At 36.4% G+C, this 25,975-nt stretch overlaps 1 protein-coding gene across 1 annotated transcript in view; it reads right to left on the reverse strand.

Moving 5' to 3' along the window:
• Nucleotides 1–25,975, reverse strand: part of LOC128512981 (ephrin type-B receptor 1-B) — a 355,486-nt gene that overhangs the window by 12,366 nt on the left and 317,145 nt on the right. The window contains exons 10-14 of the mRNA XM_053486552.1: nt 19,581–19,766; nt 17,652–17,899; nt 15,663–15,878; nt 3,765–3,914; nt 192–385 (exon numbers count right to left, since the gene is read on the reverse strand). Coding sequence (XP_053342527.1) covers nt 192–385; nt 3,765–3,914; nt 15,663–15,878; nt 17,652–17,899; nt 19,581–19,766 — 994 coding nt within the window. The remainder of the gene's footprint in view (nt 1–191; nt 386–3,764; nt 3,915–15,662; nt 15,879–17,651; nt 17,900–19,580; nt 19,767–25,975) is intronic.

The raw sequence follows: 25,975 nt of genomic DNA on the forward strand, positions 1-25,975 counted from the left end.
GTGTAACAAATAATAATCAACTTTATGTTCTATAGTGGCACACACTCGTGTTGCATTTCTTATATAAGTTGGTGAATTGGTGTGTATGCATGACTATTTCATACATTACACACAAAACATTTATGCAATGGATGCTGAGATGAACAAGTGTATGTGTGTGTGTGTGTGTGTGTGTGTGTGTGTTTACTCACATGGACGGCATGCTAGCAACAGCCTTTAGACTCGTTGGGTTGCGGATAAGTTTGTCGAGCGTGTTAACAATGTCGGTAAACCGTGGCCGGGCGTTGCGATCTTTCTGCCAGCAGTCCAACATGAGCTGGTGCAGAGCAGTGGGACAATCCATTGGTGCAGGAAGCCTGTAGTCTTGTTCTATAGCATTAATCACCTACAAACACACACACACACACACACACACACACACACACACACACACACATTTTAGATTACACATAGCTGATGCTCACTAATCAGCTAGCGTAATATATTCCACCGTGTATATATACTGTAAATACAACATAAGTACTGTTAAAGACAATGACCATTACACACACACACACACAGAATTCACACAGAGATTTAGTTTTAATTTAGTTTCTCATAGTCAGGCTGAATGTGATGAGCAAAAACTCAGCTGTCTCATACCTGTGAATGTGTGTGTGTGTGTATATGTCTGTGTGTGTGTGTGTGTGTATATATATATATATATATATATGTGTGTGTGTGTGTGTGTGTGTGTGTGTGTGTGTATGTGCTTTCTACACACAACAGTAAACAATTTTATGGGAGTTATTCGACCATGGTTTGACATGATGTATAGTGGTGTGTGTGTGTGTGTGGGTGTGTGCACGCATACGTGTAGGAGAGGACAGCAATAAGAATTGACAATAATTGAAATTGAAAACACTGTCTGCTATATGTATGTATGCATGTATGAGATAGAATTACTCTGTGTCATGGCTTTGTGTATGTGTTTTTGTGTGTTTGAGTGAGTGGATGCTAACAGAAACGTGCAGAGAGAGAGAGAAATTACAAAACAGTGTGTGTGTGTGTGTGTGTGTGTGTGTGTGTTTCATGCTCTTGTGCCCAGATCATTTCTGTGTATAACGAATGCACTGCATGTACTCCGTCTATGTTTGTATATCCAGGGGGCAGTAGTGGCTCAAACGGTTTGGGCTTCGGGTTAATGATTGAATGGAAGATCAGGTTTTCAAGCCCTAGCCCCACCAAGCTGCCACGTCGAGCCCTTTAAGCGAGGCCCTCAACCTTATCTGCTCCAGGGGTGCTGTATCCTCTGGCTGACCCTGCACTCTGACAAAGATTGCTTACTAGGATATACGGAAAAAAAAATTATTTCACTATACTGTAAGGGACATGTGACAAATAAATGAATCTTAATTTTAATGTCTATAAATGTGTGTGTGTGTGTGCGTGTGTGTGCGTGTGTGTGTGCGTGTTTAGCCTGGCAATGAGATTGTAACATCTGTGCATTTGGCTCAGTGTTCTGGATTTCTCCCCACTGTGGACAGCTGCAGGAGAAAGGGGCAAAACACACACACACACACACACACACACACACACACACACACACACACACCACAACAAACAGGCAAGAGCACCTCCAAAACACAAATGCTATCTTTCTCTCACACACATGAACACCCCTGAGAGGCCGATCCGTGCAGGTGCCAGATACACCACACCATGTAATCATACAACACTCACACACATGCAGTTATCTCATATACCACATCCCATCCCATTATTGTGAGCACATAAATACACACAAAATGCTATCAATACACCCCTGCCCATAGTCCCGGAGAAGTAGGGATGCTGCGCAGGAGCACGGGTATGGGTTAAACGACCGCCACACTGCTCATGTTGTGGGTTACGAGCTGACAGAGGAAGAGAGTGTGATAAAAACTGAGCACGGAAAAAATTGCTGAGTTGTTGCAGTGTTTACGAGCATCAAATTAAAGGTTTTCAGCGCAGTTACAGATGCAATTAAAATATGCAGAACATGCACACAAACACGCACAAACATACTCCTACTCTTACCTTCAAGGCATTTATTGTGCTTAACCTTTTGTATTGTGTTTATTGCGGAACCACATGTTCTATAGAACTGATAAATTATTTAAAAAATAAGTCATACATTAAAGATAAAAATTTGTTTCTTGATCAAAAAAAAAAAAAAATCAATCAAATTTATTACAAATTATGTGGTCCAGTGCTATTATCTACATCTGTGTGTGTAACTCCATCTGCCCTTAATATACATTATTGTTTCTATAGGTTTGGATTTAACACCAAACTAGGCATGGCCTGAAATAAAAAAAAAAAAAAAAAAAATTTTCCTTGCTTGTCTTTCCAGACACTGAAAAACACTGAACACACACACACACAAAAAAAAACCTGAATCCAAGCATGGTGTGTGAAACTGCTCTGACAGTTCCTCAACCTCAGCTACATCACTCCAGTTTATAATTGCTCTCAAATATTGATGTGCGCAACTTTTTTTAAACATGCTTACACAGACATTCTCTCTCTCTCTTTTTCTCTGTCTCTCTCAAAGTGTCCTATAACCTTTAACGCAACATTTTGTGGTGCATTTAGGGTGAATATAGTTACTATTAAAGTAGTTTCTTGTAAATTAATTGGTGGAATATTTTCTCAATTTGTTGTCTTTTAAGTAGAAAAATCACTGGGGATGAGCGTACCATCCAATATATTACTAGAGGGTGTAACTGTGAAATATTCCAGACGAACAGGCTGATTGACTTGTCTGCTATTTTTTTTTTTTATTATTAAAAAAGAAGTAATAACTTATTCTAGAGTGCTTGATGTTAAAATGCAGATCTCCTATGCAAAATATATAAAGGTTGGCAGGTCTGATATAGTCATTTAAATATTCATTTTTTGGTATTTTCCACCTGCTCTGCCCTTCTACTGTTTCACCCCACAGCTTGAATAACTCTGCTTTATTAAAGAACTCTTTAATGAACAATCTAAGGGATTAGCATTGGATTATCATTAGTATATATATCATCAAGTTGCAGGGTCGGGAGATTATGCAAGTATTAAGCTTTTAGACACATGCCATATTATATATTCAGTAAAAATAATAACCAAATAATTAAACAGAAGTGTAATATTGCTTTTAAAGAAAAGCTCTACAAACCCACAAACACCATTTTTTATTAACATATTATCATTTGTTTATTTTTTTAACTAGTTATTTTGCTCCTATAACACATATGCTTCTGCAACTGGTGGATCTAACTAATTGCGACTGGCGAAGCTTTATATAATTAATAGGGTAATACTGTGTAAACAAAAGGTGAGGAAAATAAAACATGGAAACATGGGATTCTTAATATTTCCATCAGCTAATTTTTCGTAGGTCAATATTTATTACCAAATTGCAATGAATGGAAAGCTAGTGCACTAAAACCTTATTCTACACACCAAGTAGAGTTCGTGATCAGGGGTTAGAGAGGGATTTGGGATCCAGCCTTTCATAACTGTTATATAATATGGAGTATACACAGGTTTTTACAGAACTTAACACAAACACCCATATATACACAAAACAATAAAATAGCTTCCTTATTATATTTATATACTATACATAAATTACATATTTTTTTTATATGCTTAATGTCAGGTAAGGCATAAACATGCTGTGTTATCTGTTGTTCCCTAAATAATAAATATATGCTGCTTTCTTATGTCTAAACACGAAATGAAAGAGGCAAACTTACATCTTGATTGGACATGTCCCAGTATGGGCGCTCCCCAAATGACATGACTTCCCACATGACGATGCCATAGCTCCACACGTCACTTGCTGATGTGAACTTCCTATAGGCGATAGCTTCCGGGGACGTCCACCGCACCGGGATTTTCCCTCCCTGAGAAGAAAAACATAGAAAAGCACATGAAGAAAATAAGGAAATGGAGACCTCATAAGTATTTAGCTGCCATTCTATCAATCATTGATTGCTTTCAAAATCATCAATACTGTATATAGTTTTACATAAATTTCAAATTAAATGTTTAACATATCCCCAAAACAAATATTATACTAAATGTATTTCATTTATTTACACTTTTAATTTTTGATTCATTTTATTTATTTATTTATTTATTTATTATTAATTTCACAGGATATTGATTCTTGGTACTGTACTATCATTAGCTTCTGTTATTTCAGAAACCCTATGTCAAATCTTTACATTATGGATCTAAGTAGAATTGATAGAGATGTGCATGGTAATCTTGTTGAATAATATTGATTGTGGTTAAGATTTCACACAAATTATCCTTGCTATTCTGAATAAATAGTGATTTATTTATAATAATAAATAACATAGACAAAATATTCCTACACGGTGAAAACTGTCAGAGATTCCAATACTGGGGACATTTGGTCCCAACTATGGTGGAAAAGCACACAAACAAACTAATAAACACACACACACACACACACACTTACACCAAGGTGAGTTTGTATCTGAGTTTAATACAGCCAATTAGCTCAACCCATAAACTTGCGATTGATCTGGCAGTGAAGAAGGACTGAACTGAACACACCCACACACACACACACACCAACTTAAACTGCTGCCAGAGAGGGGAACAGCTGGACAGGTACAGCTGCACAGGAAGAAGTTAGAGGAGGATGTTAGACACAGGATGTTTGTTGGTTGCGTCATTGTGATGCTGCGTCTGCCTTTTACCAAAAGTTTGACTTGGAACTTTTCTTTCCTGCTCTGGCATTATATGAGCCATGAAGACGGCACACTGGTCCAAGTCTGCTCTTGTCATTTATTGGATAGAGTGAGATAGAGCACTTTTATACCCTGTGTGGATGCATATATGTTGTAAAAGTCTGTGTGAAACCATCAGAATAAAAAAAGGGGACCAGACTGCAAGTATTGAAGCCATTTGAAAGCTTTTCTTTACCATCTCTCTCATATCCTTGTATTCAACACAAAGCAGCTTTACAAAAATCTGAATGTAGATTTAAAGCCCTAATGAGCAAACCAGAGCAGCATCTAAGAAAATTTCCTTGGACACCATGAGGAACAAACATTGAGTGGAACCAGACTCAAAAGAGACACTAGCTATTGAAATTATAAATCATGATTCTTTTAAAAATAAGTAAAAAAGAAAACAAAAATAGAGAGAAAAACACATAGTAATTTTGCTGAAAGGATGTGAATGATAGCAAGACATTGTATCTGATTATAGCAGGAGTTCTTAGTTAAAAATCCAGTATCTGGCTGACATCCATCAATCCAGTCATCTATCAAAACAAGCAGCTATCCATCCATCATCCAATTTCATGTCTCTATGTCATAAGTCCAGCTTTGCTGATCTATAATTTGAAATATCTCACAGCATTTATTGTTTTCTTTTTGCTACCTCTTGCACATCTGTACCGATGTGCATGTATCATAGATAAAACAGATGAGGCAGATGAGGTTGTAAGGCTGATTGACATTAATGGTATTTTTATACATAGCTGTCACTTAAAGGGAGAGAGAAGATGGAGCAATTATAAAAATCACAGAATTAGTATTATTATTATTATTATTATTATTATTATTATTATTATTTTTAAGAAATCACATTTAGGGAAGTGAGAAGTGAAGAAGAAGACTAAAATGCATGATTTTAATTACAATTGCAAGGGGTTCGCCTGCATTTTTAATATGGTAAATTTATTTTTATACTGATATATGTTTACAAGAATTATAATAAGTATGAAATTCTGTCATCCTTCCAGTTACAAATTTTTTTATACGCAGTATGAATTAGAAGCTAAGGAAATGTTACTGGGACCAAAGTACATTTTCGTTTTAGTAATTTAGAATTTAGACTTTTGTTTCCCAAATAAACAACCTTTTTTAGACCTGCACCATAACTAACAAATTGAATGTGTGCAAAACAAAACAAGCTTGAAGTAGTGTAAAGTTTATTCTAACCTAATTATTCTAACTTTTATTCAATTTTAAAATGTATTTATTTTTCTTTAATGATCAATTATATCATAAAGATAAAAGAACACAAAGCTATTTTTTCTAAGATTGAAAAAAAGAAGAGTTCTAGTCTTTAGTTTCATGACTGGCTGTTCAGTAGACGATAAGCTGAATTACCCTGCAGACATTGTGATGATTATGATTAAATATGCAACACACAGACACACTGTCACATGTGAGATATGGAGATGAAAGAAATGGCAGTATGCTGAGTTAATCAGACTGTAGCTTAAAAAATACACACTTTCATTTTTTTTATCAATTCTTCAAAGTTTTTCATTGGGATGTTGATGTGGAAAAAACTAGAGCAAGGTAGGACACTGACAACCGAGAGAGAGAGAGAGAGAGAGAGAGAGATGGATGGATGGGTTGAAGGATGGAGTCTGTTTGACCAGGAATAAGAAAAGCTGTGAACTATCTTGAGCTGACAAGCAAGTAGAGACACACTCGCCTCTGCTGAGCAGCATTCACTTGTGATCAGACACCTTTGACCCACCTCAATGTGGTATTTTGTGAAGAAGAAGAGTGGAGAGGTTGCCACATCATGTTGTAATGTGAAATCTCTGGCTTAGCATCTGTCCTAAATATTCTAGTGTAGTTCTAAGTATTCCAAGGACAAGCGTATAAACAAAAACTTATAAATATATATTATTAAAATCATTACTTCATTATTATTGCATAATGTTTTTAAATATGGATATTGTCATAAAGTAGCACTTACAATATAATAATGTAAGTAAAATAATGTAAAAAAAATGCTTGATATAATTGTATTAACACATGGCACACATGGTAATGTTTCGTGGTCATTTGATAAGCTGGTCATTTACCACATTTAGCTGACTTCATTTTATTGCCACATAATGATACAGAGCCTAAACCTGACCAACTGAAGCAACTCCAGACCATCCAGACATTACCATTGCATTAAACAGTACTGTTACTGCTGGGTGCATCATTTTATGTGCATCTCTCCTTACCCTGATGTGCCCATCACTCTGGGATACAGTAGGGTCAATCTGAACTCCTCAGATGTCAAACCACATAACATTTATCTCCACAAAGCAGCCCAACAGCTGTCGTCGCAGTGTGTGTGTGTGTGTGTGGGTAAATGCTCTTATTCTTTCTTATGAAACATCTGTGATTTCTACTATTCACAGTCATTCATGATTTTTCTTTTCCTGACCACATTTTTTGATGAACTTGACGATTTAAAACTACGTTTCTAGGTTTTAATAATGCATTGTGCAGTTCCTAACCCAATTCCAATCATTGCAATTTTCAGTTTAAGAAACTCGCCCTTATGTTAGCTAACAGTAAGAAAAAAGTCGAAACACAGCATGGATGATGCAGAGGCAATTTGGAACAAGATGTGCTCACATATGTGCTTTCTTGACTTCCATGACTGGTTTTTAAGTGTCCTTTGGCACTGGTACTGCAATACCACCACGGAAACTTTTAGTGGTACGCAATACCAAATTTTACTGACCTTCTTCAGTGATGGAACGTGCAAAACTGTTCTAAATGTCTATTTAACAATTTCTTAAAGAAAATTGGAATGAGCATTGTCATTCAGAAACAAAACAATTCAATCATTAACAGTACAGATGCCTTTGTCCATCTCACACACATACATATTCAGGTAGAAGGCATTATGGTAGCTTGGGCACTTTTTTGGGACTTGGTATAATAAGGTCAGTGACAGCTGGTGGTTTTAAAGACAGATTTCAGCAGACAAGGTCATGTGTTTGCTCCGAGCACTACTAGTCAGCCAGCCAACTTTATTATCCCAGGAGAGCCTAGAAGCTGTTTTTGCTCAATGACTTAAAAAATTTTAAACAATCTTGAACATTCGTTTGACCTCCTGTTCAATTCTCAGTCTCTACTCATCCGCATCAAACTAACAATTATACAACCATTAGTTCAAACCAAGCACTCTGAATAAATAAGAGACTTTTCACAATTGGTGATCCCAGGTGTTCTAGTGTAGGTGTGTACAGTCCGCCGTACTGAGGAAAGAACAATTGCCTGCCATAAACTATATTTAAAATCAGTCATTAAAGCACTTTCAGCAGGGAAAGCACAACAAGGTGCTTGGAACAAGGTGTTATTAGGGATCCAATCCCGGAAACACAAAATTTAGCTGATATTCTATAGCGGAATTAGTGGAAATATAAAGTAAATCTTGTAACTTTTACAGGATGGTCCACTATCGCCATGGTTTCTTCTCTACACCGTTTGGCTACATCGTAATTTAACACTCCTTTTAATTTTGTTAATTACGCTAACTGTAACCAGCTCACCCCAGTGACATTTAGTTACTGTAGTTCTGCCCTCATGCATATGGCCACATCACAGTCATACAGATATTCAAGCACAACAGCACTCCCTCTTGTGTAATATTGAAAATGTTAGATATTGAATACTGAAAATGTCGGATTGAAAAGTGCTTAACTAGTTGCATTAAATATATGGCCACAGCATTTCTTAAAGTAATGCCAGCTTAGTCGAGTGGGAGTTATAAAACTTAACATTTATAACCTGAGCAAAATGTTGGAATAAACAAACGCTGAATGGTAATGGGTGTAATGTGTGCAGTGTACTGTATATTAATGGACATATATTAATGTCCCCCCAAATACAAACACACACACTCACAAGCAAACACACCAGGAATATAACAATATCTGCATTTGTAATAATGAATAATGTCACATCTTACTTGAAGTCAGGACAACAATTATACATTTATGTCAAATCCCTATTAAACTGCAGTAGATAATTATGAAATGAGTGTGTTTAGTTCGGCATAAATTTTAACCACTGGGCCATTATGCCACTCCACAAATGGGCACAAATCTAATTTAGTCATATCTCTCCACTCAGCTTTAATTCCAAATTGCAATCCAATTTGTGCTGCAATAATAGTAGGAAGAAAATTTATGATATAACCAGATCTGGTGAGGTGTCTGAAGTTCAGCTTAACCTTCAGATCCCTCTCTCTCTCTCTCTCTCTCTCTCACACACACACACACACATACCCAATAGCCCTAAGGCTGATGGCTCAAATTAAACCTAACTTCTCTAATCCTTTATTGTCCCTTTCTCTCCAATTTCCCATTCAGGATTTTAATATTAGATTATGACCTTGTCGTTCATAACCAGGTTAAAAAGCTATATTTCACTTCTATTCTGAGAGAGTCCCTATTTAAATAAATGTGATTATCAGCTGCAATCCACCTCTACAAGGGATTGGATAAAAGCCTTTTTTTAGACAACACGTGGGACTGTGTGCATGGATCTCATTACTATAATTAGAAGTAGTGCTATTTTCCATACTCACACCTCTGTGGTCAAATGCATACATGTGAAAGATGGATTCTTATATACAGAATTCTGTTAGGTTTTATGCCAGTTGTGAAATGTGTGATTTAAGGAGGCTTTTAAGATCACTGCTCAGTGCACTGGATGGAAATGATCCTATTAAAATCACAGCTGTATTTTATCCTATAACAATATCCATGTCGATGGATACAAAGAAGATTCTCTAACAATAACCCCCAAAAAAATGCTACATTGTGCTTGCATCTTCAAACTCAATTACCTGTTTGGACGATTTAATTCCTTGGTGGAAATGAGAACAACACAGGATGCCTATTCATTAAACTGAGCTTGCAGATTTTTTTTCCTGTCCATTTGCCACCCACTCTATGAAAGCCCAAGTATGTTGGTTGGTAGTGTAATATTCTAACAATGAATGTACATTATGTTTTCTATAAACTCATGAAACATCATCACTTTGGCCCATGTAATTCAAAGCATTTACATGTCTTCAATCGTTTATTCATTTTCTGTATTCACTTTATCCTGCTAAGGGGCATTGGTGGCACAGTGGTAGTTTTCTCATCTGCCAGGTTCAATTCCCAGCCAATGCCCAAACTCCCTGCCACTGAATGCGGTGCCGGTCTCAAGCCCAGATAAAAATGGCAGTGTTGCACCCCCGACGGGAGCAGCAAAAAGACCAACACCTTTATCCTGCTAATGATGAACATTGATGGCGGTCCATCAAAGGTCTCTTTAAAAAGAGTATGACATGATTTATTATTTTCTTTAACTCATTGTGTTTACCGTTTGTCCTGTACAAGGTTGGGGGAGACCTACTGTAGAGCCTAGGGAACTCAGGGTATGAACCAGGACGTTGTAAGAATCTATCACAGAACACACACACACACTATAGATGATTTAGATCACCAAGAGGAAACCCACCAAGCACTGGGAGAAAATGCAAACTCCATGCACACAGACCTGAGGTGAGACTCGAACCCTCAACCCTGAAGGTGCGAGGCCACAGTGATAACCTCTATGCCACCATGCCGCACATGATTTATTCATATTTCAAATAAAGTTTTTTTTATTTTTTTTTATGGTTCTTGTTGCTTAATTTAACCTACCAAAAACCAGGTTATAATTTCAGATTTAGGAGTAGAGTAGGTTATAATATAGAAAAGGAGACATTAATTCACATTCATAATAGCAAACAAACGGAGGAGTGGAAGAGCCAGTGTACAAATGTGGCGTTTAAGGTGTCAGTGCACAGATTCCTAAAAGGTCTAGGGGAAAAAAAACAATGAAAAGGAGATAAGAAGGAAGGAAAAAAAAGAGAGAGAGAAAGAGAGAGAGAGAGAGAGAGAGAGAGACTGTGTGCTTTGCGCACCCCTGTGTGTAAATAGTTTCATTTTATATTTGAAACAATGTTGGTCTATCTATAGCCATAATGGAACCTGCCAAATCGTCCAACCACAGCATTCGTCATTCAGAGAGAGAGAGAGAGAGAGAGAGAGAGAGATGGAGGGTGGGGTTTATGGGGAGAGAAAGGGAGAGATTATTTTCTTTGCTTTTTTCCCTCCAATTTCCTTTCTTCTTCTCTTTACTTCCCCCATGGGAGTCAATGGCCCTCTGCATGTCTGCTTGGGGACCATCTTCAATTCGTTTCAAACTCACCTTGAATTCATATTTATGTTTATTTAAACTCTAGACACATTAATCTCTTATTCATAATAAATCATGCTATTTAGTAAATACCCTGAATAATTCTGCAAGAGGTATGAGGATGCGGAGTGAATGTAAGTCTCTGTAGCACTGACAGTCCCTAGGAGTTCACAGACACTAAGAGAGTTATCCTTTTCTGAAGGTCCCGTCCTTGTGCTTGGAACGGAATGCAAAGTTTACAACCAGACAAAGCGCTCAAACTTCGGAGATTTTGAAATAATTTGCAATATTTAAGCAGAGTGCTTGAAAGTAGCAATTAGTTAATGACGTCTGTTGCACAACATTTTTCCCTTTTTGGTTGTTTTTAATCTATTTCTTTCTTATAATTTTTTTTTCTTCCATTTGTTCCTTCAAAGTGCTTTATTGATAGTCAGTTAGCGACATGCATACCAATTGCCTTTTTTTCTCCTTAGCTCTTTTAGAAGTGGCTTTAGAGAAAGTGAGAAAAGGAAAAGATGGAAAATAAGCAGATTTCAACATGTTAAAAATGTATGAAACCCATACACATTTACTTTAATATATATAGTTATTTTTATTCATGTATATTTTTTGTGAATTTATAGAGGCAATCTTGTATCTGGAGAAAAACTTGAGATATGAATTTATCAGCAGCTTCTTAAAGATTGCAGCTGTCATTTCTTCTGTCGCCAGAGGATGGGGATGCTGGCTCATGCATCTGTTATTTCTCACCTCACACATCTTCAAACAAGCTGCTGATCTTTCTGCGTCACAGGGCATTTTTAAGACACCGATGAAAGCACTATCTACACTCTTCTGCATACATGAGATCATAGAGATTAGCTTGTGCTGCTGTGACTGAGAAGAAAGAGTTCGCCACCCCTCTGGCCCAGAGACCACAGCCAATTTAGCTTCCTTAAGAATTACTAGGAAGGATGCTTTTCACCAAGCATCCATAATGACATATATATATATATAATCTTTGCAGAGCATTCTGATGTTTAAATTATCATAAGCAACATCTCAAAATGCCTTCTGCAACGCACACTGATAAGAGATACATACTCTAACTCCATCAAACATGATGATAAAGGGAATTAAAGTATCAGCCTTTCATTTTTGGAACTGATAAATAAGTAAAATGATAAATGCTGCTGTTTTATTCATGGCATAGCAGTTTATATAAGCAGCAATTTGACAGCTGTGAAATAGCTTCTTTTTTTTCTTTTATAACCAGTGCAGTACTGAATGTGGTAAACATGATTACATGAAAAGATTGTCATCAGTCTAATTACAGCTTTCTAATCAATTATCTATGTACTGTATGCATGCATGTTACTTGGAATCCAAAGGTATGCATGTGTTGCAGGTAGCAAGGTTCAGTCTCCTAAAAATGAGGCGCATGTGGGTCTAGTCAGTGCTTTCACATTTTTTCAATTTATGCTACTGTGTCAAAAGCCACATAGCCACATATGCTATGTGGAACCCTGACATGCACCTCCCCAGAAATATGACTACACATCATGGCAACGCATCTGTGATTTGTCCACCTGGTAACATCGCATTTCCTGGTTCTGGTTCACCTCCTTTAACTATTTCCTCCTAACTATAAATTCTTTGGTATGGATAACCAAATGGCTATTACCTTATTTCATGCAATTCTTTTAGTTACTGTTCTGTACTATAACATGACATGCGCACTGATTTCATTTTATGTCTCATTCTTTTTTCTTGACACTAAAGGACTTAAAGTGTGGTCGGATTTGATGTTAGATGCCACTGAATGCTTACATGTGACAACCACTTCAAAAATAGTTTTTGTTCGTTTATGCATTTTTTGTAAATGAAGCACTATGACATGTTTTCCGTGTCCCTGACACACTAGGCTCCATTATCAAATCACACTATTTTGTGACTGAGGTAATGTGAATACTTAGAAAAGACAGATAACTGCTTGCAAATGGGAGGCCGATGTGGTGAAGAGTAATATAAACAGAGAAATGTATAATTATGATAAGCCGGGGAAAGAATGATGGAGAGAATAATGGAGTGGTGATGGAGCGGACTGCAATAGCAGCTGAGAACACTGAGAAGAGGAATAGAAAAAAAAGGATGGATGACTGAATAAATTGTGAAAAGATGACTGAGAAAATGTAATTAATTAATATACGGCTAAATCGTTTTTATCAATGGATATGAACAAATGGCTGGCTGGATGAATGGGTGGATGGAAGGATAAATGAATGGGCCAGTCCAAATTTTGAAGAGTGATGTTGTATTTCAATATTTAAAAATGTCGACAGTTTCACCTCAGGCAAATAAACTTACTGACTATAAGAAAGGATAACATGATAAATCCTTCCCTCCCATATTCATTTTCTCTCTATAGGAACTACAATGTTAATGAAATACAATTAAGATCTTCTGTTTCTCCTGGCCTTGTGCTGGAGTATAGGAAGACTAATTGGCCGACTGCATTGAATTATGGGAAGAAATGTAAAAAAAAAAAAAAAACTGAGGCAAAAAAAAAAAAAAAAACGGGTGATTAATGCAAAGGAGGGAGATGCTTGCACTGTCAGCAAAGATTCAGCCTTGGCTGATTGGCTCAGAGCCATGGCCTCGTGTCTGATTGGTTCAGAGTCATAATGATTTGGCCTACCTCTGCCACTTGCAGTGAACTAATTAACAGCATGAAAAATACAAAGACAATGAGCAAAAGCCAACGACTTCACATCTCTCTTTCTTTTTTTTCTCTACCTCTTACACACACACACACACACACACACACACACAAACAAACACACACACACGTACGCATGCACACATGCATAATCCAGAAGGTTAACAGTTCAAAAAAAGAGAAGGCAAGACAGACCTCACAGCCTTAACAATGGTGAAAAATGGGTTGACATTATGTTAGAGTAGAGATGGGAAAACTCCAGATGGAAAAAAAAAAAAATAATAATAATAATAATATATATATATATATATATATATATATTATTATTATTATTATTATTATTATTATTGTTGTTGTTGTTAATAATAATAATAATAATAATAATAATAATAATAATATAACATTTTTGCTAATATTATCTAAGTCTGTTTACAAATGACTGCATGTTTCTGTAGATTACATTATAAATTACACTCCATTGTGAGTAGCAAGTGTATAACCACTTCCTATTTTTTTAAAATATGATTACTGTACTTGCCCACTTCAACCTACAATATTCAGTATAAAAGGGCAGTTTTTAGGTTTTATGCATCAATGCATCTGGAGTTTTCCCATCTCTACTCTAATAAGTTTCTTTTATTATTATTATTATTATTATTATTATTATTATTATTATTATTATTATAAAAAAAGGAGAAGAAACTTATTTCTGTCTTAACTATATTAATGCTTATTTATTTGTTCCTCCAGTTAGGACTGAATGGTCAACTCATAAGGATGATGGTATAGAAACAGGATAAATAGCAACACACAAGAATCTGCAAGACTTGCTGGATGTTCTTGGTCTGCAGTGTTTAGTACATACTTGGTGCCCCAAACTGGCAAACCAGGGAAAGGGCTGTGCACCAAGTCACACTAATATGAGTTGGGAGAAACTGCCGGGAAATAGCCAGATACTACATAAAGAACTGTCAGAACACACATTGCATCGTAGCTATTTATTTCTATTTTAATGATATTTTTATTGTAACTGTTTATTGATTGTTGACTGTAACTGTAAATTATCCCAACATTTTCTATTATTTCTTTTTATTTACATGTATACATTTTTATAGTTTTTAAACTATGCTTTCTTCTATATCATGTGGTTGGCTGGGTGCAGGTGTGCTGCTACCTGGAGAAGAGATGGCACCAGAATGGGAAAGAGACAAGCCAGTGGGGGCAGTGTGATCTAAAGGCCCATCTATGGAGGCCAAACCTCTCAACTTAAATCACAATGCAAAACAAAAATATTTTTAAAACAAGCGTAATAAAAGATCTGCTTTGCAGCTGTGGATTTATATTGCCGCAGCTCAGCAAGGCAAATTGAAAATAAAAATGCATTAACAATTCTTGAAACCTGTCTATACAAATAATCTCATAAAGAAGAAAAACAAGGCATACTGAGACCATGAATTGTCAATAAAGTCACATAATTACAATTTGGCTTTCAAATCCAATGAGGCTCTATTGCCATTCTACAGAGGTGCTTTTGATTTAAAGAGAGAAATTGTATTTGGCATATACAATAAATAGAGAAAATAAGGGAAAATGGGAAGAAAAAAAAAAGATGATGAAGAAAAATAGACAAGATGTTTTTCAAACATAAAGGTAATCTATTTAATTAATTTGGAAGAATTAAAAAAATACAAACTATGTTGCTTTCTTAATCTTAAGTCAAAGATATCTGAACATAATCCTAATAATATAAATGGGATTTTTTTTTTTTTTCATATTCAAATTTTCATTGTGCACGTCTGTTATAACCTTGAACTCATCTGTAAATTTTGCTAAGAACTTCATCAAAATGCTAATATGGGTCACTCAGGCCTGCACTGTTTGAAAAGCGTTAACCGCAAGCCTGGGCTGAGATTTCAGGACGGACTCACCAGTGAGCTGGTGTAAGTGGGGTCAGATGTGTCCTCTTGCAGGTAGCGTGACAAGCCAAAGTCAGACACTTTACACACCAGGTTGCTGTTGACCAGAATGTTGCGAGCAGCCAAGTCCCGATGAACGTAGTTCATCTCAGACAGGTACTTCATGCCTGCTGCGATGCCACGCATCATTCCCACCAGTTGGATCACCGTGAACTGTCCATCATTTTGCTTTAAAAAAAACCACACATTTAGCACACATCATGCATACATAAAATATATAGAATACTTAACACACATTATTCAGGAACAAAACAGAATTGCTTGTACACCTGGGCTAGCATGATTAACCTCTCTTCATTTTCAAAGGCAAAAAAAATATTATCATAAGGTTTCAGTTTTTGCATGAATATTATTTTTTTGCCTGTCCATGAACGTTTTAAGGTGGAAAATATTATACTTTAATGGACCCAAGCTCGACATTACTACCAATGGTTGTTGGAAAAATACACAGTATGATTTCTAGGCCAGACAGTACTGTAGATGCTTGCAGGCTTTAATTTAAACTTACCCATAACATAACAAGTAGTGACTGTAAAGAACACCAACAATACTGCTTGTTTATTTATTCAAACATCAATATTTACTCACTCATCGTCTAAACCGCTTAATTCTGTATTCAGGGTCGCGGGGGCCTGGAGTCTATCCCAGTGGAGGGGTACACCCTGGACAGGGTGCCAATCCATCACAGGGCACACACACATACACAGTCATTCACACAATACGGGCAATTTGGGAACGCCAATTAGCCTAATCTGCAGGTCTTTAGACTGTGGGAGGAAACCGGAGTACCCAGAGGAAACCCACCAAGCACGGGGAGAACTTTTTTGGGTGGGAAAATTTTGATTAGACAGTGTGGGTTTATTCTAGATTCCAGTCCAACCAAAAGCACAACTTACATAAAGGGACAGATAACAGAACCATCAATTTAGTGGAAGGTTATTTTTTTCTTCTCTGGTAATTGGAGAAAACACTGTATGATTAATAAAACTTTATAACATATGCATTGCTCAACCCTAATAGTTTTGTTGTCGAGATATTAATAGATCTTTGAGATGATTATCATTGCAGTTGAAAAATACATCTAAATACAGTACACATAAAATAACTCATTTAAACCCATATCTCATTTCATTTCTTATTTTAAGCCCTTTCATTCACAAATATGGGAAGAAAAAAGCATGTTTTGGGGAAGAGTAATGATAAATATCAACAGCATGTCATTTTGTACATATAAAAGAAAAGCTAAATTTCCCTTCACCTCAGCATTTCCGCCGTTAAACTCATGGGAGAAAAAAAAAGGCTTTGAACCCAACATAAGCACGGAGTGAGGCGGAGGAATCGATGGCAACGTTACTTTGACGAGGTAGCTCGCAAGGCTGACTTCAAAGAGAGCCTTTGGATCAAAGCGAAGAAGAAAAAAAAAACAATCCATAAGATTGGAGAAGAAATGGGTTGAACATTGATTAAGCAGTGTACCCCCCTCCCCTCCCCCACTCCGAAAAGCTCATAAACCTCAAAAGCCTATTAAAGCTTGACTGTGGCAATCACAGTCGGATGAATCATGCTGTTTGGAAAAGAGGAGAAGCGCAAGGTGAGGTTAGTATGAGAAAGTGGTCTCCATTTCATTAGTGCTCTATGTGAACGATGCAGACCTAATAATAAAAGCTGCAACATTCAGCTGACTGAATTATTGTCGTATTTTTAAACAACTGGATTTTACGTGCACTTTAGACATACATTAATGCAGTTATTCAGGCAATAACAAAAGTTTAGTGAGCTGTGTTCCATATGTTCCAAAGCCCTTATTCATTTTATAATTTCTCTAGGGAATAAATTTGTCTAATTAATTAGCTTATAAAGATGCTTTATTTATTATGCTTTATTTATTATGTTATGTTATTATGTACTGCAATAAATAATTTTCTTAGTAAAAAGCTTTACCCTGAGAAAAGAGTCCAAAGCTCCATTCTCCATAAACTCTGTGACAATCATGACTGGCCGACTTTTGGTGACAACGCCCTCTAAGCGGATGATGTTTGGGTGATCAAACTGGCCCATAATTGATGCTTCAGACAGGAAGTCACGTCTCTGCTTCTCAGAATATCCTGCCTTGAGGGTCTTGATAGCCACGTAGATCTCTCGCTTACCCGGCAACTTTAGGCGTCCCTTATACACCTCTCCAAACTCACCTGGGAGGTAGACAAGAATTTAAAAAATCTGTATAAATAGTAATACTTGACCCATACACACATATATCACTTCAATTACATATAATAGATGAACAAAATGGTGGACTCTAAGACATACAGTACTGTGTTAATGGTGAAAATAGGTGAAGATGATGACAGAAAAGTATTAGGAAGCTAGGGTCAGAGCCCTGGGTCAGCGATGATTTAGCACCCTAGAGCAGACAGGGTTAAGGGCCTTCCTCAAGGGCCCAAGCAGCAGAGCTGGGGCTTGAATCCCTGACCTTCTGATCTGTCGTAACCCATTGAGCTACCACTGCCCCAGTGCTCCACAAATAAATAGACATACCCCAAGAGAGCATTATACATTGTTTAACTCACTACTACATAATATTAACAATTTAGATTGTCAACCCAGAAAAAATGGTATTTGCAATTCTAGTCCAGGGGCTTTTGCTTGATTGTCAATATTCTGAGATACCTCCCATTGTACGTACTCTCATGGAACTAGGGGCATCAAACATCATCTATAAGCAAACTAAATCAAACTTGTTTTCATAAGAAACAGCATTGTATAATGAAATGCATTTGTATCCCATCTGTTTCTGTAAGAAACTATGATCATATTTTATTTTTCACATTTTTATACCATGACCTTAGTATCATAAGGTTTAATTCAAGGAAAAGGAAAAAGGAGAGGAGTAGGGGAACAACCTACAGTATAAGAGCCAGAGCATGACAGAGCATTTTATTCCAAAAGCAAGTTATACATGCCCTTTTTTTATGATTCTCCTCTCATGTGTTTAAAAGTAATAAGTGCAGACATTTAAAACAAGGGTACAATTATTTATGCTCTCACACAAATGTCTGTGGCTCTAATGCAGAATTCTTTGTTTTCAAGCTGAATTATCCAGCTTTTAAATGGATCCGCTTTGCTTTTGCACAAAACTACACACCCAATTTATCCTTTGTAAGTTGCTTTTTTTTTTTTTTCATTCTTGGATTTCCAGTGTGATAACAGTGCCAAATGCTTTATCTAAAAAAGTATCCACCTGTAGAGCATTCTGTGCATGTAATACATCTTAGACAATGGGACAGATGGATTAGATGCTGCATGTACACAAGAGTTGCATATAAAAACGCATGCACGATAATGTACAAAAATTTTCTTTCACATGTTCAATACAAGTTATGGGTTGATCAGAGCTTGATAAGGAATTTAAATGCTGTCAACTATCCACCATTTCTCAGAAGTCTCAGAGTGTGTTGCTAACCTCAATGCTCGTCTAAAGGCCACAAATAGGATGACTTAGGAAATAGGATAGTGGTGAAAGCTTAAAATTGTAATTAATTCCTTAATTAATATAGGATTACCAGCCTGCGTGCCTGGCCCAGGAACAAATAGCCCCAAATTCCACTTCTTTGCTTTTATAACCTCTCTAAGCTTTATATTGCTACTTTTATCCTGAATGCTTGGTAGTGTTTATGAAATGTCATTTACCGCACAAGCCTGAATCACTACTTTTCTTTCTTAAGTCTTATTGTATAATTTACCTTGAAGGAGACCATATCACATGGCATGGTATGTGATGATCTTAAAAGTTATCTGTAATCAAACGGAACTAAAACCTTAAATAAAATCAGCTTTACTATACTAGGACCCATAGAAAAATGATCAGCTTACCTGCTCCAATGACTTCCTCGATTTTGACAGTGGAGACATCGATCTCCTTGGCGAATTCACGCACAGCTTCATTGGGATCCTCATAGGTGAAAGGATCGATGTAGATCTTCATCCCTGGTGAGCCTGGCAGAGTTGGGCAGCCCATGGGGGAGTGGCAGTTAGACAGATCTGGTCTCAAAGACAGTTCTAGAACAGTTCAAAAGTCAATACATCACTGGCATATCAAAGAGATGTTTTTCCACTCAGACACCTTGTATTTTATTCGATCCTTTACTATCGCAGATGTTTTGTCCTGGCTTAGCACACATCATTCGATTCTTTTTTTTAAAAAAAACTGAGACAAATCATATAGGGCTGCCCAGACAGTCCTGAGCTTGTTAGTTTGTTAGATTTCCCAACCCTCAAAATGACGAAAAAATAAATAAATTCAAAGAATAAAGAAAAATCAAGACAAAAGAAAGTATGAATAAAGTGTGCTCAGAGTTGGAGCAATAAAGAGAATGTGTACTGTCTTGGGAGACTTGAGGACTGTCGTGGAAAGCACTTTTTTTACATAGCAGAAAATGTGTACTGTATCCATTATATAGGTTAAATCAAAAAGAAAAGCTATATACTGTATGGGTAAAAGCAGAATGGCAGATAAAAGAATGGTCATTTAAAGTCATCGTATCAAAAATAAGAGCAATAATTCAAAGAGAACCAGCCAAACACTTCCAGTCATGAGATCACTTTATCAATAATACCAAGGTTCTTTGTTATCCAAATGCTTTAACATTTGCATCTTTTATAACTATGTAATGCGTTTTCTACAACAACACCTTTGAAGTTGTGGAGTAATTATCATTTATAAACAATTTTCCTTTCAATTTAAAATTGTTCTGAAAAAGCATGACTAGTCTAAATATCAGTTAATCCCAAATGATTTAGAGACATTTCCATTACCGACTGCCTCTATGGACACAGTATAAGCTTATGTTTAAGTCTAATGTGTAAGAACATCTATATATTCCCTAACAAACTGTCTACTCAGTGTAGACCATGGGTATCAATGATGGAAGAACCAGATGGTGGCATAGGTGGTGAAATTGAGGCTAGACTGTGGCTAACTCAAGATTCAGCCAGCATTGCTCTCATTTTTCTCCTGACATTTCTCTCTCCCTCTCCCTCCCTCTCTAACACTCCCCCCCCTCTCTCTCTCTCTCTGCGTTTTGATAGTGTCAAATCCAATTTTCCTGTGCAGCTCTGCCCCATGGGACCTGGTAAACAGATAAAGCCAATACTCTACCAAACTGCTCTTTACGCCTGAAATGGCTGCAGCTGGGTGTACAATCATTACCATTCACATGCATGCCTGTGTCTATCCATGCTACTCTCATTTAGCATGCCGTCTGAAGGACATCCAGAAAGAAGACCAGAATGTTGACGGTCACTTGTCTTAAAGATTTAAGTGTTTATATAGGGAAATAAAATTAGATTTAAAAAAAATCTCGAAATGTGGAAACTTTGACTTTTTTTTCTGGCATGGCAGAAAGGCTTAGTTATAGTTTTACTTAAGTAAGTGTTAGATCAAGGTTATGCGATTTTTAAACTGAGCTAAATAAGCACATGTTATTAGACTGTTTCAATGTCAAGGCAAACTATTTAAATCTACAATATGTTCTGAAAGGTACAGTACATGTTCCATTAATTATAGCTTTAGCCATTCACTATCCCACTCCATCACCTTTAATGACTGAGTAGCTATGTGAGGGAGGTATTTATTTATTTATTTATTTATTAACTGTTAAGACATGAAATGTAAGTTATAGAAAAAACAGTTTGCCTGATGAATGTTCTACAAACTTAAAATGAACTATATAAATACACTCATTCATATACTGTATACATATATACATACATACATACATATATATACATACATACATACATACATACATACATACATACATACATACATACATACATTACGTTAATTATATGAACCATAAGGAGAATAAAGCACTTTAGAATGGGATGTCCTAAGAAAATAATCAACTTTGGCAAATAACTTGTAATAATAATTTTTGATTTTAGCGTCTGTACATTGCTCTTTTAATGATATCACCACGTTTCATACATTGGAGGACCCGAAACCAGTCTGTACGTCTGCATGTCTGTCCAGCTAGATTTTGTCACAGCATCAGACAAATCTGGCAGAACAGAATTTTATGAAATTTTGCCAGCCCTTCGGTATTTGCCTAAAGCTAAACCTGTGCCATGAATGAAAGCATAATGTTGAGTAGAAGAGGAATTACAGTTTGATGAGTTTTGTGCCAAATTAGAAACATTAAGTTTTCACAGCGTACTGTGCATTCGTCAAACTGTGGGTGCGTCTTAAATCAACCGCTAAACAGAAATGATTGAACATTTTGCAGTACTTAGATATCTGCCTGAAATTAAAATTAAAGTGATGAGTAAAAGCGATATGGACAGTTATGTGCAGGATTGAATAATCTAAAATAAGTCACTAATAAGAACCAATAGATTAATTACAAATCCTAAACTAAACTTTTTTTGCATCTTATAAAAAGATATCACGGTTATCACTCTGCCTACTTTTATAAAACCCTCCAAGATTACATTACCAACATGAGTTTTTACTGCAGATGTATATTATTATCATCATTATTATCATTATCAAATAGTATCATTATTATATAATCAGTCTATTGCAACTCTTATCCAGAACACATACACACAATCACATAAAAATGGTGGCTTGTGATATTAAACCAGCTTTTGATTGAGAGGTGGAATTATAAATATGTGCATTAATATTTAATTCAGGTCTAGGTCACAGGTTCTTTCCTGTGTTGTAACCTTGCTGAAATAGAATAGAAATAGAAAGAGAGGAAAAGAAAGCAATATTACATCAGCAAAGAATTACTACATAGTCTGTTCCCTTGGGAATCCAAAAGAAGCTGTCAGGCCATATTTTTACAGTATCATCTGGGTTTTCCCTTTGCTGGGACAATTTTTCCCCATTCAATGCTTAGACTGTACTTTGTTTCATGTCGGTGTATTTGAAATCTACAGTCACATTCAAAACAAATTAGTACACCATCTTTTAATTCTAGTTTTTTTTTTTTTTTGTGAAAACATGAAAATGATCTGATTGTATTTGTCTTCATTTTTTATAATTAAATAATGGCATGGTGAAAAAGTTAGATCTTGTTGTTTGAGGTTGTAGTTGCCTAATACTGGGACCCACTATGATCATCATCTTCATCTTCTCCACTGCTTATACTGTATACAGGGTCGTGGGCCAAGGGCCTAGGGCCTGAAGCCTTTCCCAGGAGAGTGTACATCCTGGACAGGGTGCCGATTCATCGAAGGGCGCACACACACTACGGGCAATTTAGAAAATCAGTGTACCTGGTAGAAACCTTCTGGTAGAATATGAAAGCTCCAGGCACACAGACCCGAGACAGGAATCAAACTCACTGTGCTGCCCCACTACGATCGGATAAATTTTATGTAAAAAAAAAAAAAAAAGAATTAAAGGGGCAGATTACTACTTTTGAACATGACTGTATGCTATATTTTGGAACTGATTCTGAATAGTTGTTCCATGATACGATTAAACAAATTACACTAAGCCTCAGATGGTCGTTTCTTTCCCAGAGGCCTAATTACTGTAACTACACTAAAAAAGTAGACTAATGTAATTGCACTCAACAAGTTAATTATGTGCATTAATGCAGATAATAAATGAATGAAGATGTATATCGCTGAGACTATCAGCTTTATGTAGCCAAAGTTTTTAGGCTGAGGCTGATAAGCAACTTCATTTCATTGATGTGTTCAGATGTAAGGTGACTGTGTGTTGTGGCAAACATTAGAGTTAAATAACTGATTTATGCTTCACCGCACTGTAGTATGTTAATTGTTGTCCCTGCCTGTGTCTCGCATCTATTCCAGCTAATTAATGCCTAGTAATAATAGTTTTAACCAACAGAAAGACCATGCCCTCAGCTCTCATGCAAAGCGCAGCAGATGGTGGGATTTGGAAGAGTGCACCATAACATTTAGTCGTTTTGTACCAGGGAGAAATATATGAATCGGATGGAATATTTTACGTTCAAACAAACATATCAGTTGGGAGTGGAGCTTTATCATCGTTTAGATGTTGGACAAACAAACAAACAAAAAAACAACAACACAGGTGACAGTTACATCAACAGCTTACTGAACCTGTTTGTTTGCCGGTTCAACCGTGAATGAAAAACTGATAGGATACTGATAGCAGATAGGATTTGCTTGTCCCAGGTGCCTGCGCTAGAGATTTTTGCACTTCTTTAAGAGATAAAACCTGTTATGTTTCATTTGGAACTGCTGTTTAATTTGCTATTGCTATCTCATGGGTAGAAACATCTAAATGGGACATACTTTTGGCATTCAGCCTAGCTCAACATATAGTAACATAAAAATGCAGCCTGAAAAATGAAGAGTGCTATAAGCAACTAAGAGTATTAACTGAATTCAAGTTTTTGTTATAGCTTATTATAGTTAACAGAACTGGCATAGACTCACTTACTCGCTATACCACTTATCCTGTACATCGAAGTAGTTAGCCTGTCCCAGGTGACTCAGGGCAAGGTAAACCCTGGACGGGGTGCCAATCCATCAAAGGGAACACAAGCGCACATACTACAGGTAATCTGAAAATGCCAATTATGCCAATTGCATACTCCACGTACACAGGCCCTAGGCAAGAATCGAACCCTCAACCCTGGGGGTACGAAGCCACAGTGCTAACCACTACAGACTCGATATTCCTCATTATACTTTCCCAGCAGACAAAGATAAACCACTGGCTTATCCATATCCACGTGCAAAAACATTATCTTCCATTAAACAAGAAGCCTATTGGGAATAGTTAAAAAATATGAGAAATTATGCTAACTAATCCAATAAATTATAATTGTCAATAATTGATCAAATGTTCCGCAAGATCTGGCTCCCCTAGGATAAATGGGACAAAGCCAAAAAAGTACATGAAATAATAATAATAATAATAATAATAATAATAATAATAATCAGTTTATTTTTTATAGGCATACTGTCTTGTAAAATCAAGCACTTAGCATCCTGTGGTATGTATAAATCTGAGAACCCAGTAAAGCCTTGTTCTTAAATAGTGAATAGACAATGTTCTAAATGACGTATATAAATATAACTCATTACTGTGCACTGATGGCAGGAGCCCTACTCACCAAAATGGCTCAACTGGCTGTATTTCAAAACAAACACTTACTGAAGTGATGTCTACATTTAAATCGGAGAAAAAAGGCGTCAGTAAACATGGCTGGAAATCGCGGCTGAAAGCTCAGAGCTACTTAGTGATCAGTGCTGGCTGCAGTGCAATGCCACTCGTTACAAAGATGAATGCACATTTGATATACTGTATAGTGGTACAAAATCACAAGGCATAGTCTACAGGGTTGTGATAGTCATGTGATATACATAGTGAAAACAATACAGTCTAAACTGAAGGGGTTTGGGAAGTGGTCTCTTGAAGGATGAACTGCCCACATATAAAGGCACTGAAGGGTTTATTGAGGATGTAAATTATATGCTTTAGCCATCACCCTTACTAGCTCGCAACCCAATCTGCAGCACAAAAGACGGAAAATGTCATCAAAACATATATCGACGGAATATTTTTTTTCGATAAATGGTGTTCAGTCATTTATTTATTGTGTCTCACTTGTAGCAGCTTGTCATCAATGTTACTGAGCTGTGTTTGCATACCTGACCCTGATTCTGTCCTCTGTCACTTTGGATTTGCCTAATTTATGGCTGTTTCCTCATCATCTGCTCTCATCTGTAATCATTTCGAGATTTTAATTAATGCATGGTCTTCCCTTTTTTGATTACTGTATATAGTATATAGAGTCCAAAGGTCTGTGAAAAGACGTTTGTTTTGCATTCTCTTTTAAGGGTGTTTTATATACAGTGTACGATCACCATAAACAGTTTTGGATGTCCTCTTATCGATTTTATGACAGCATAAACCTGGACACAAGCATTTGTTGTTTGTCTAAAAAAAAGGCAATCCATGTTAGATCAAATCCATAAAAGTGTCTTCTGAACAACATTATCAAGATACTAAATTTGCCTAAATGTAGTGCAGATTCTTGGATATTTCTTCTTTATTTTTCTCTCCATAAATGTTCTTTCCTTTACTCCAAAACATTGCAATGGCTGTTAATTATGCCTTGCAGTTCTGGCCTGAGGGAAAAAGCATATATTTTTTTAAAAAAGGGGAAGATTGGTTCAATAAGCCTAGGTATACTGTAAGTGATGTAATAGGTGTGGTGTCATTTTGCTAAAGAGTTACCAGAGATCTCATA

This window comes from Clarias gariepinus, chromosome 25 (assembly GCF_024256425.1).
Source record: "Clarias gariepinus isolate MV-2021 ecotype Netherlands chromosome 25, CGAR_prim_01v2, whole genome shotgun sequence".
Taxonomy (NCBI): domain Eukaryota; kingdom Metazoa; phylum Chordata; class Actinopteri; order Siluriformes; family Clariidae; genus Clarias; species Clarias gariepinus.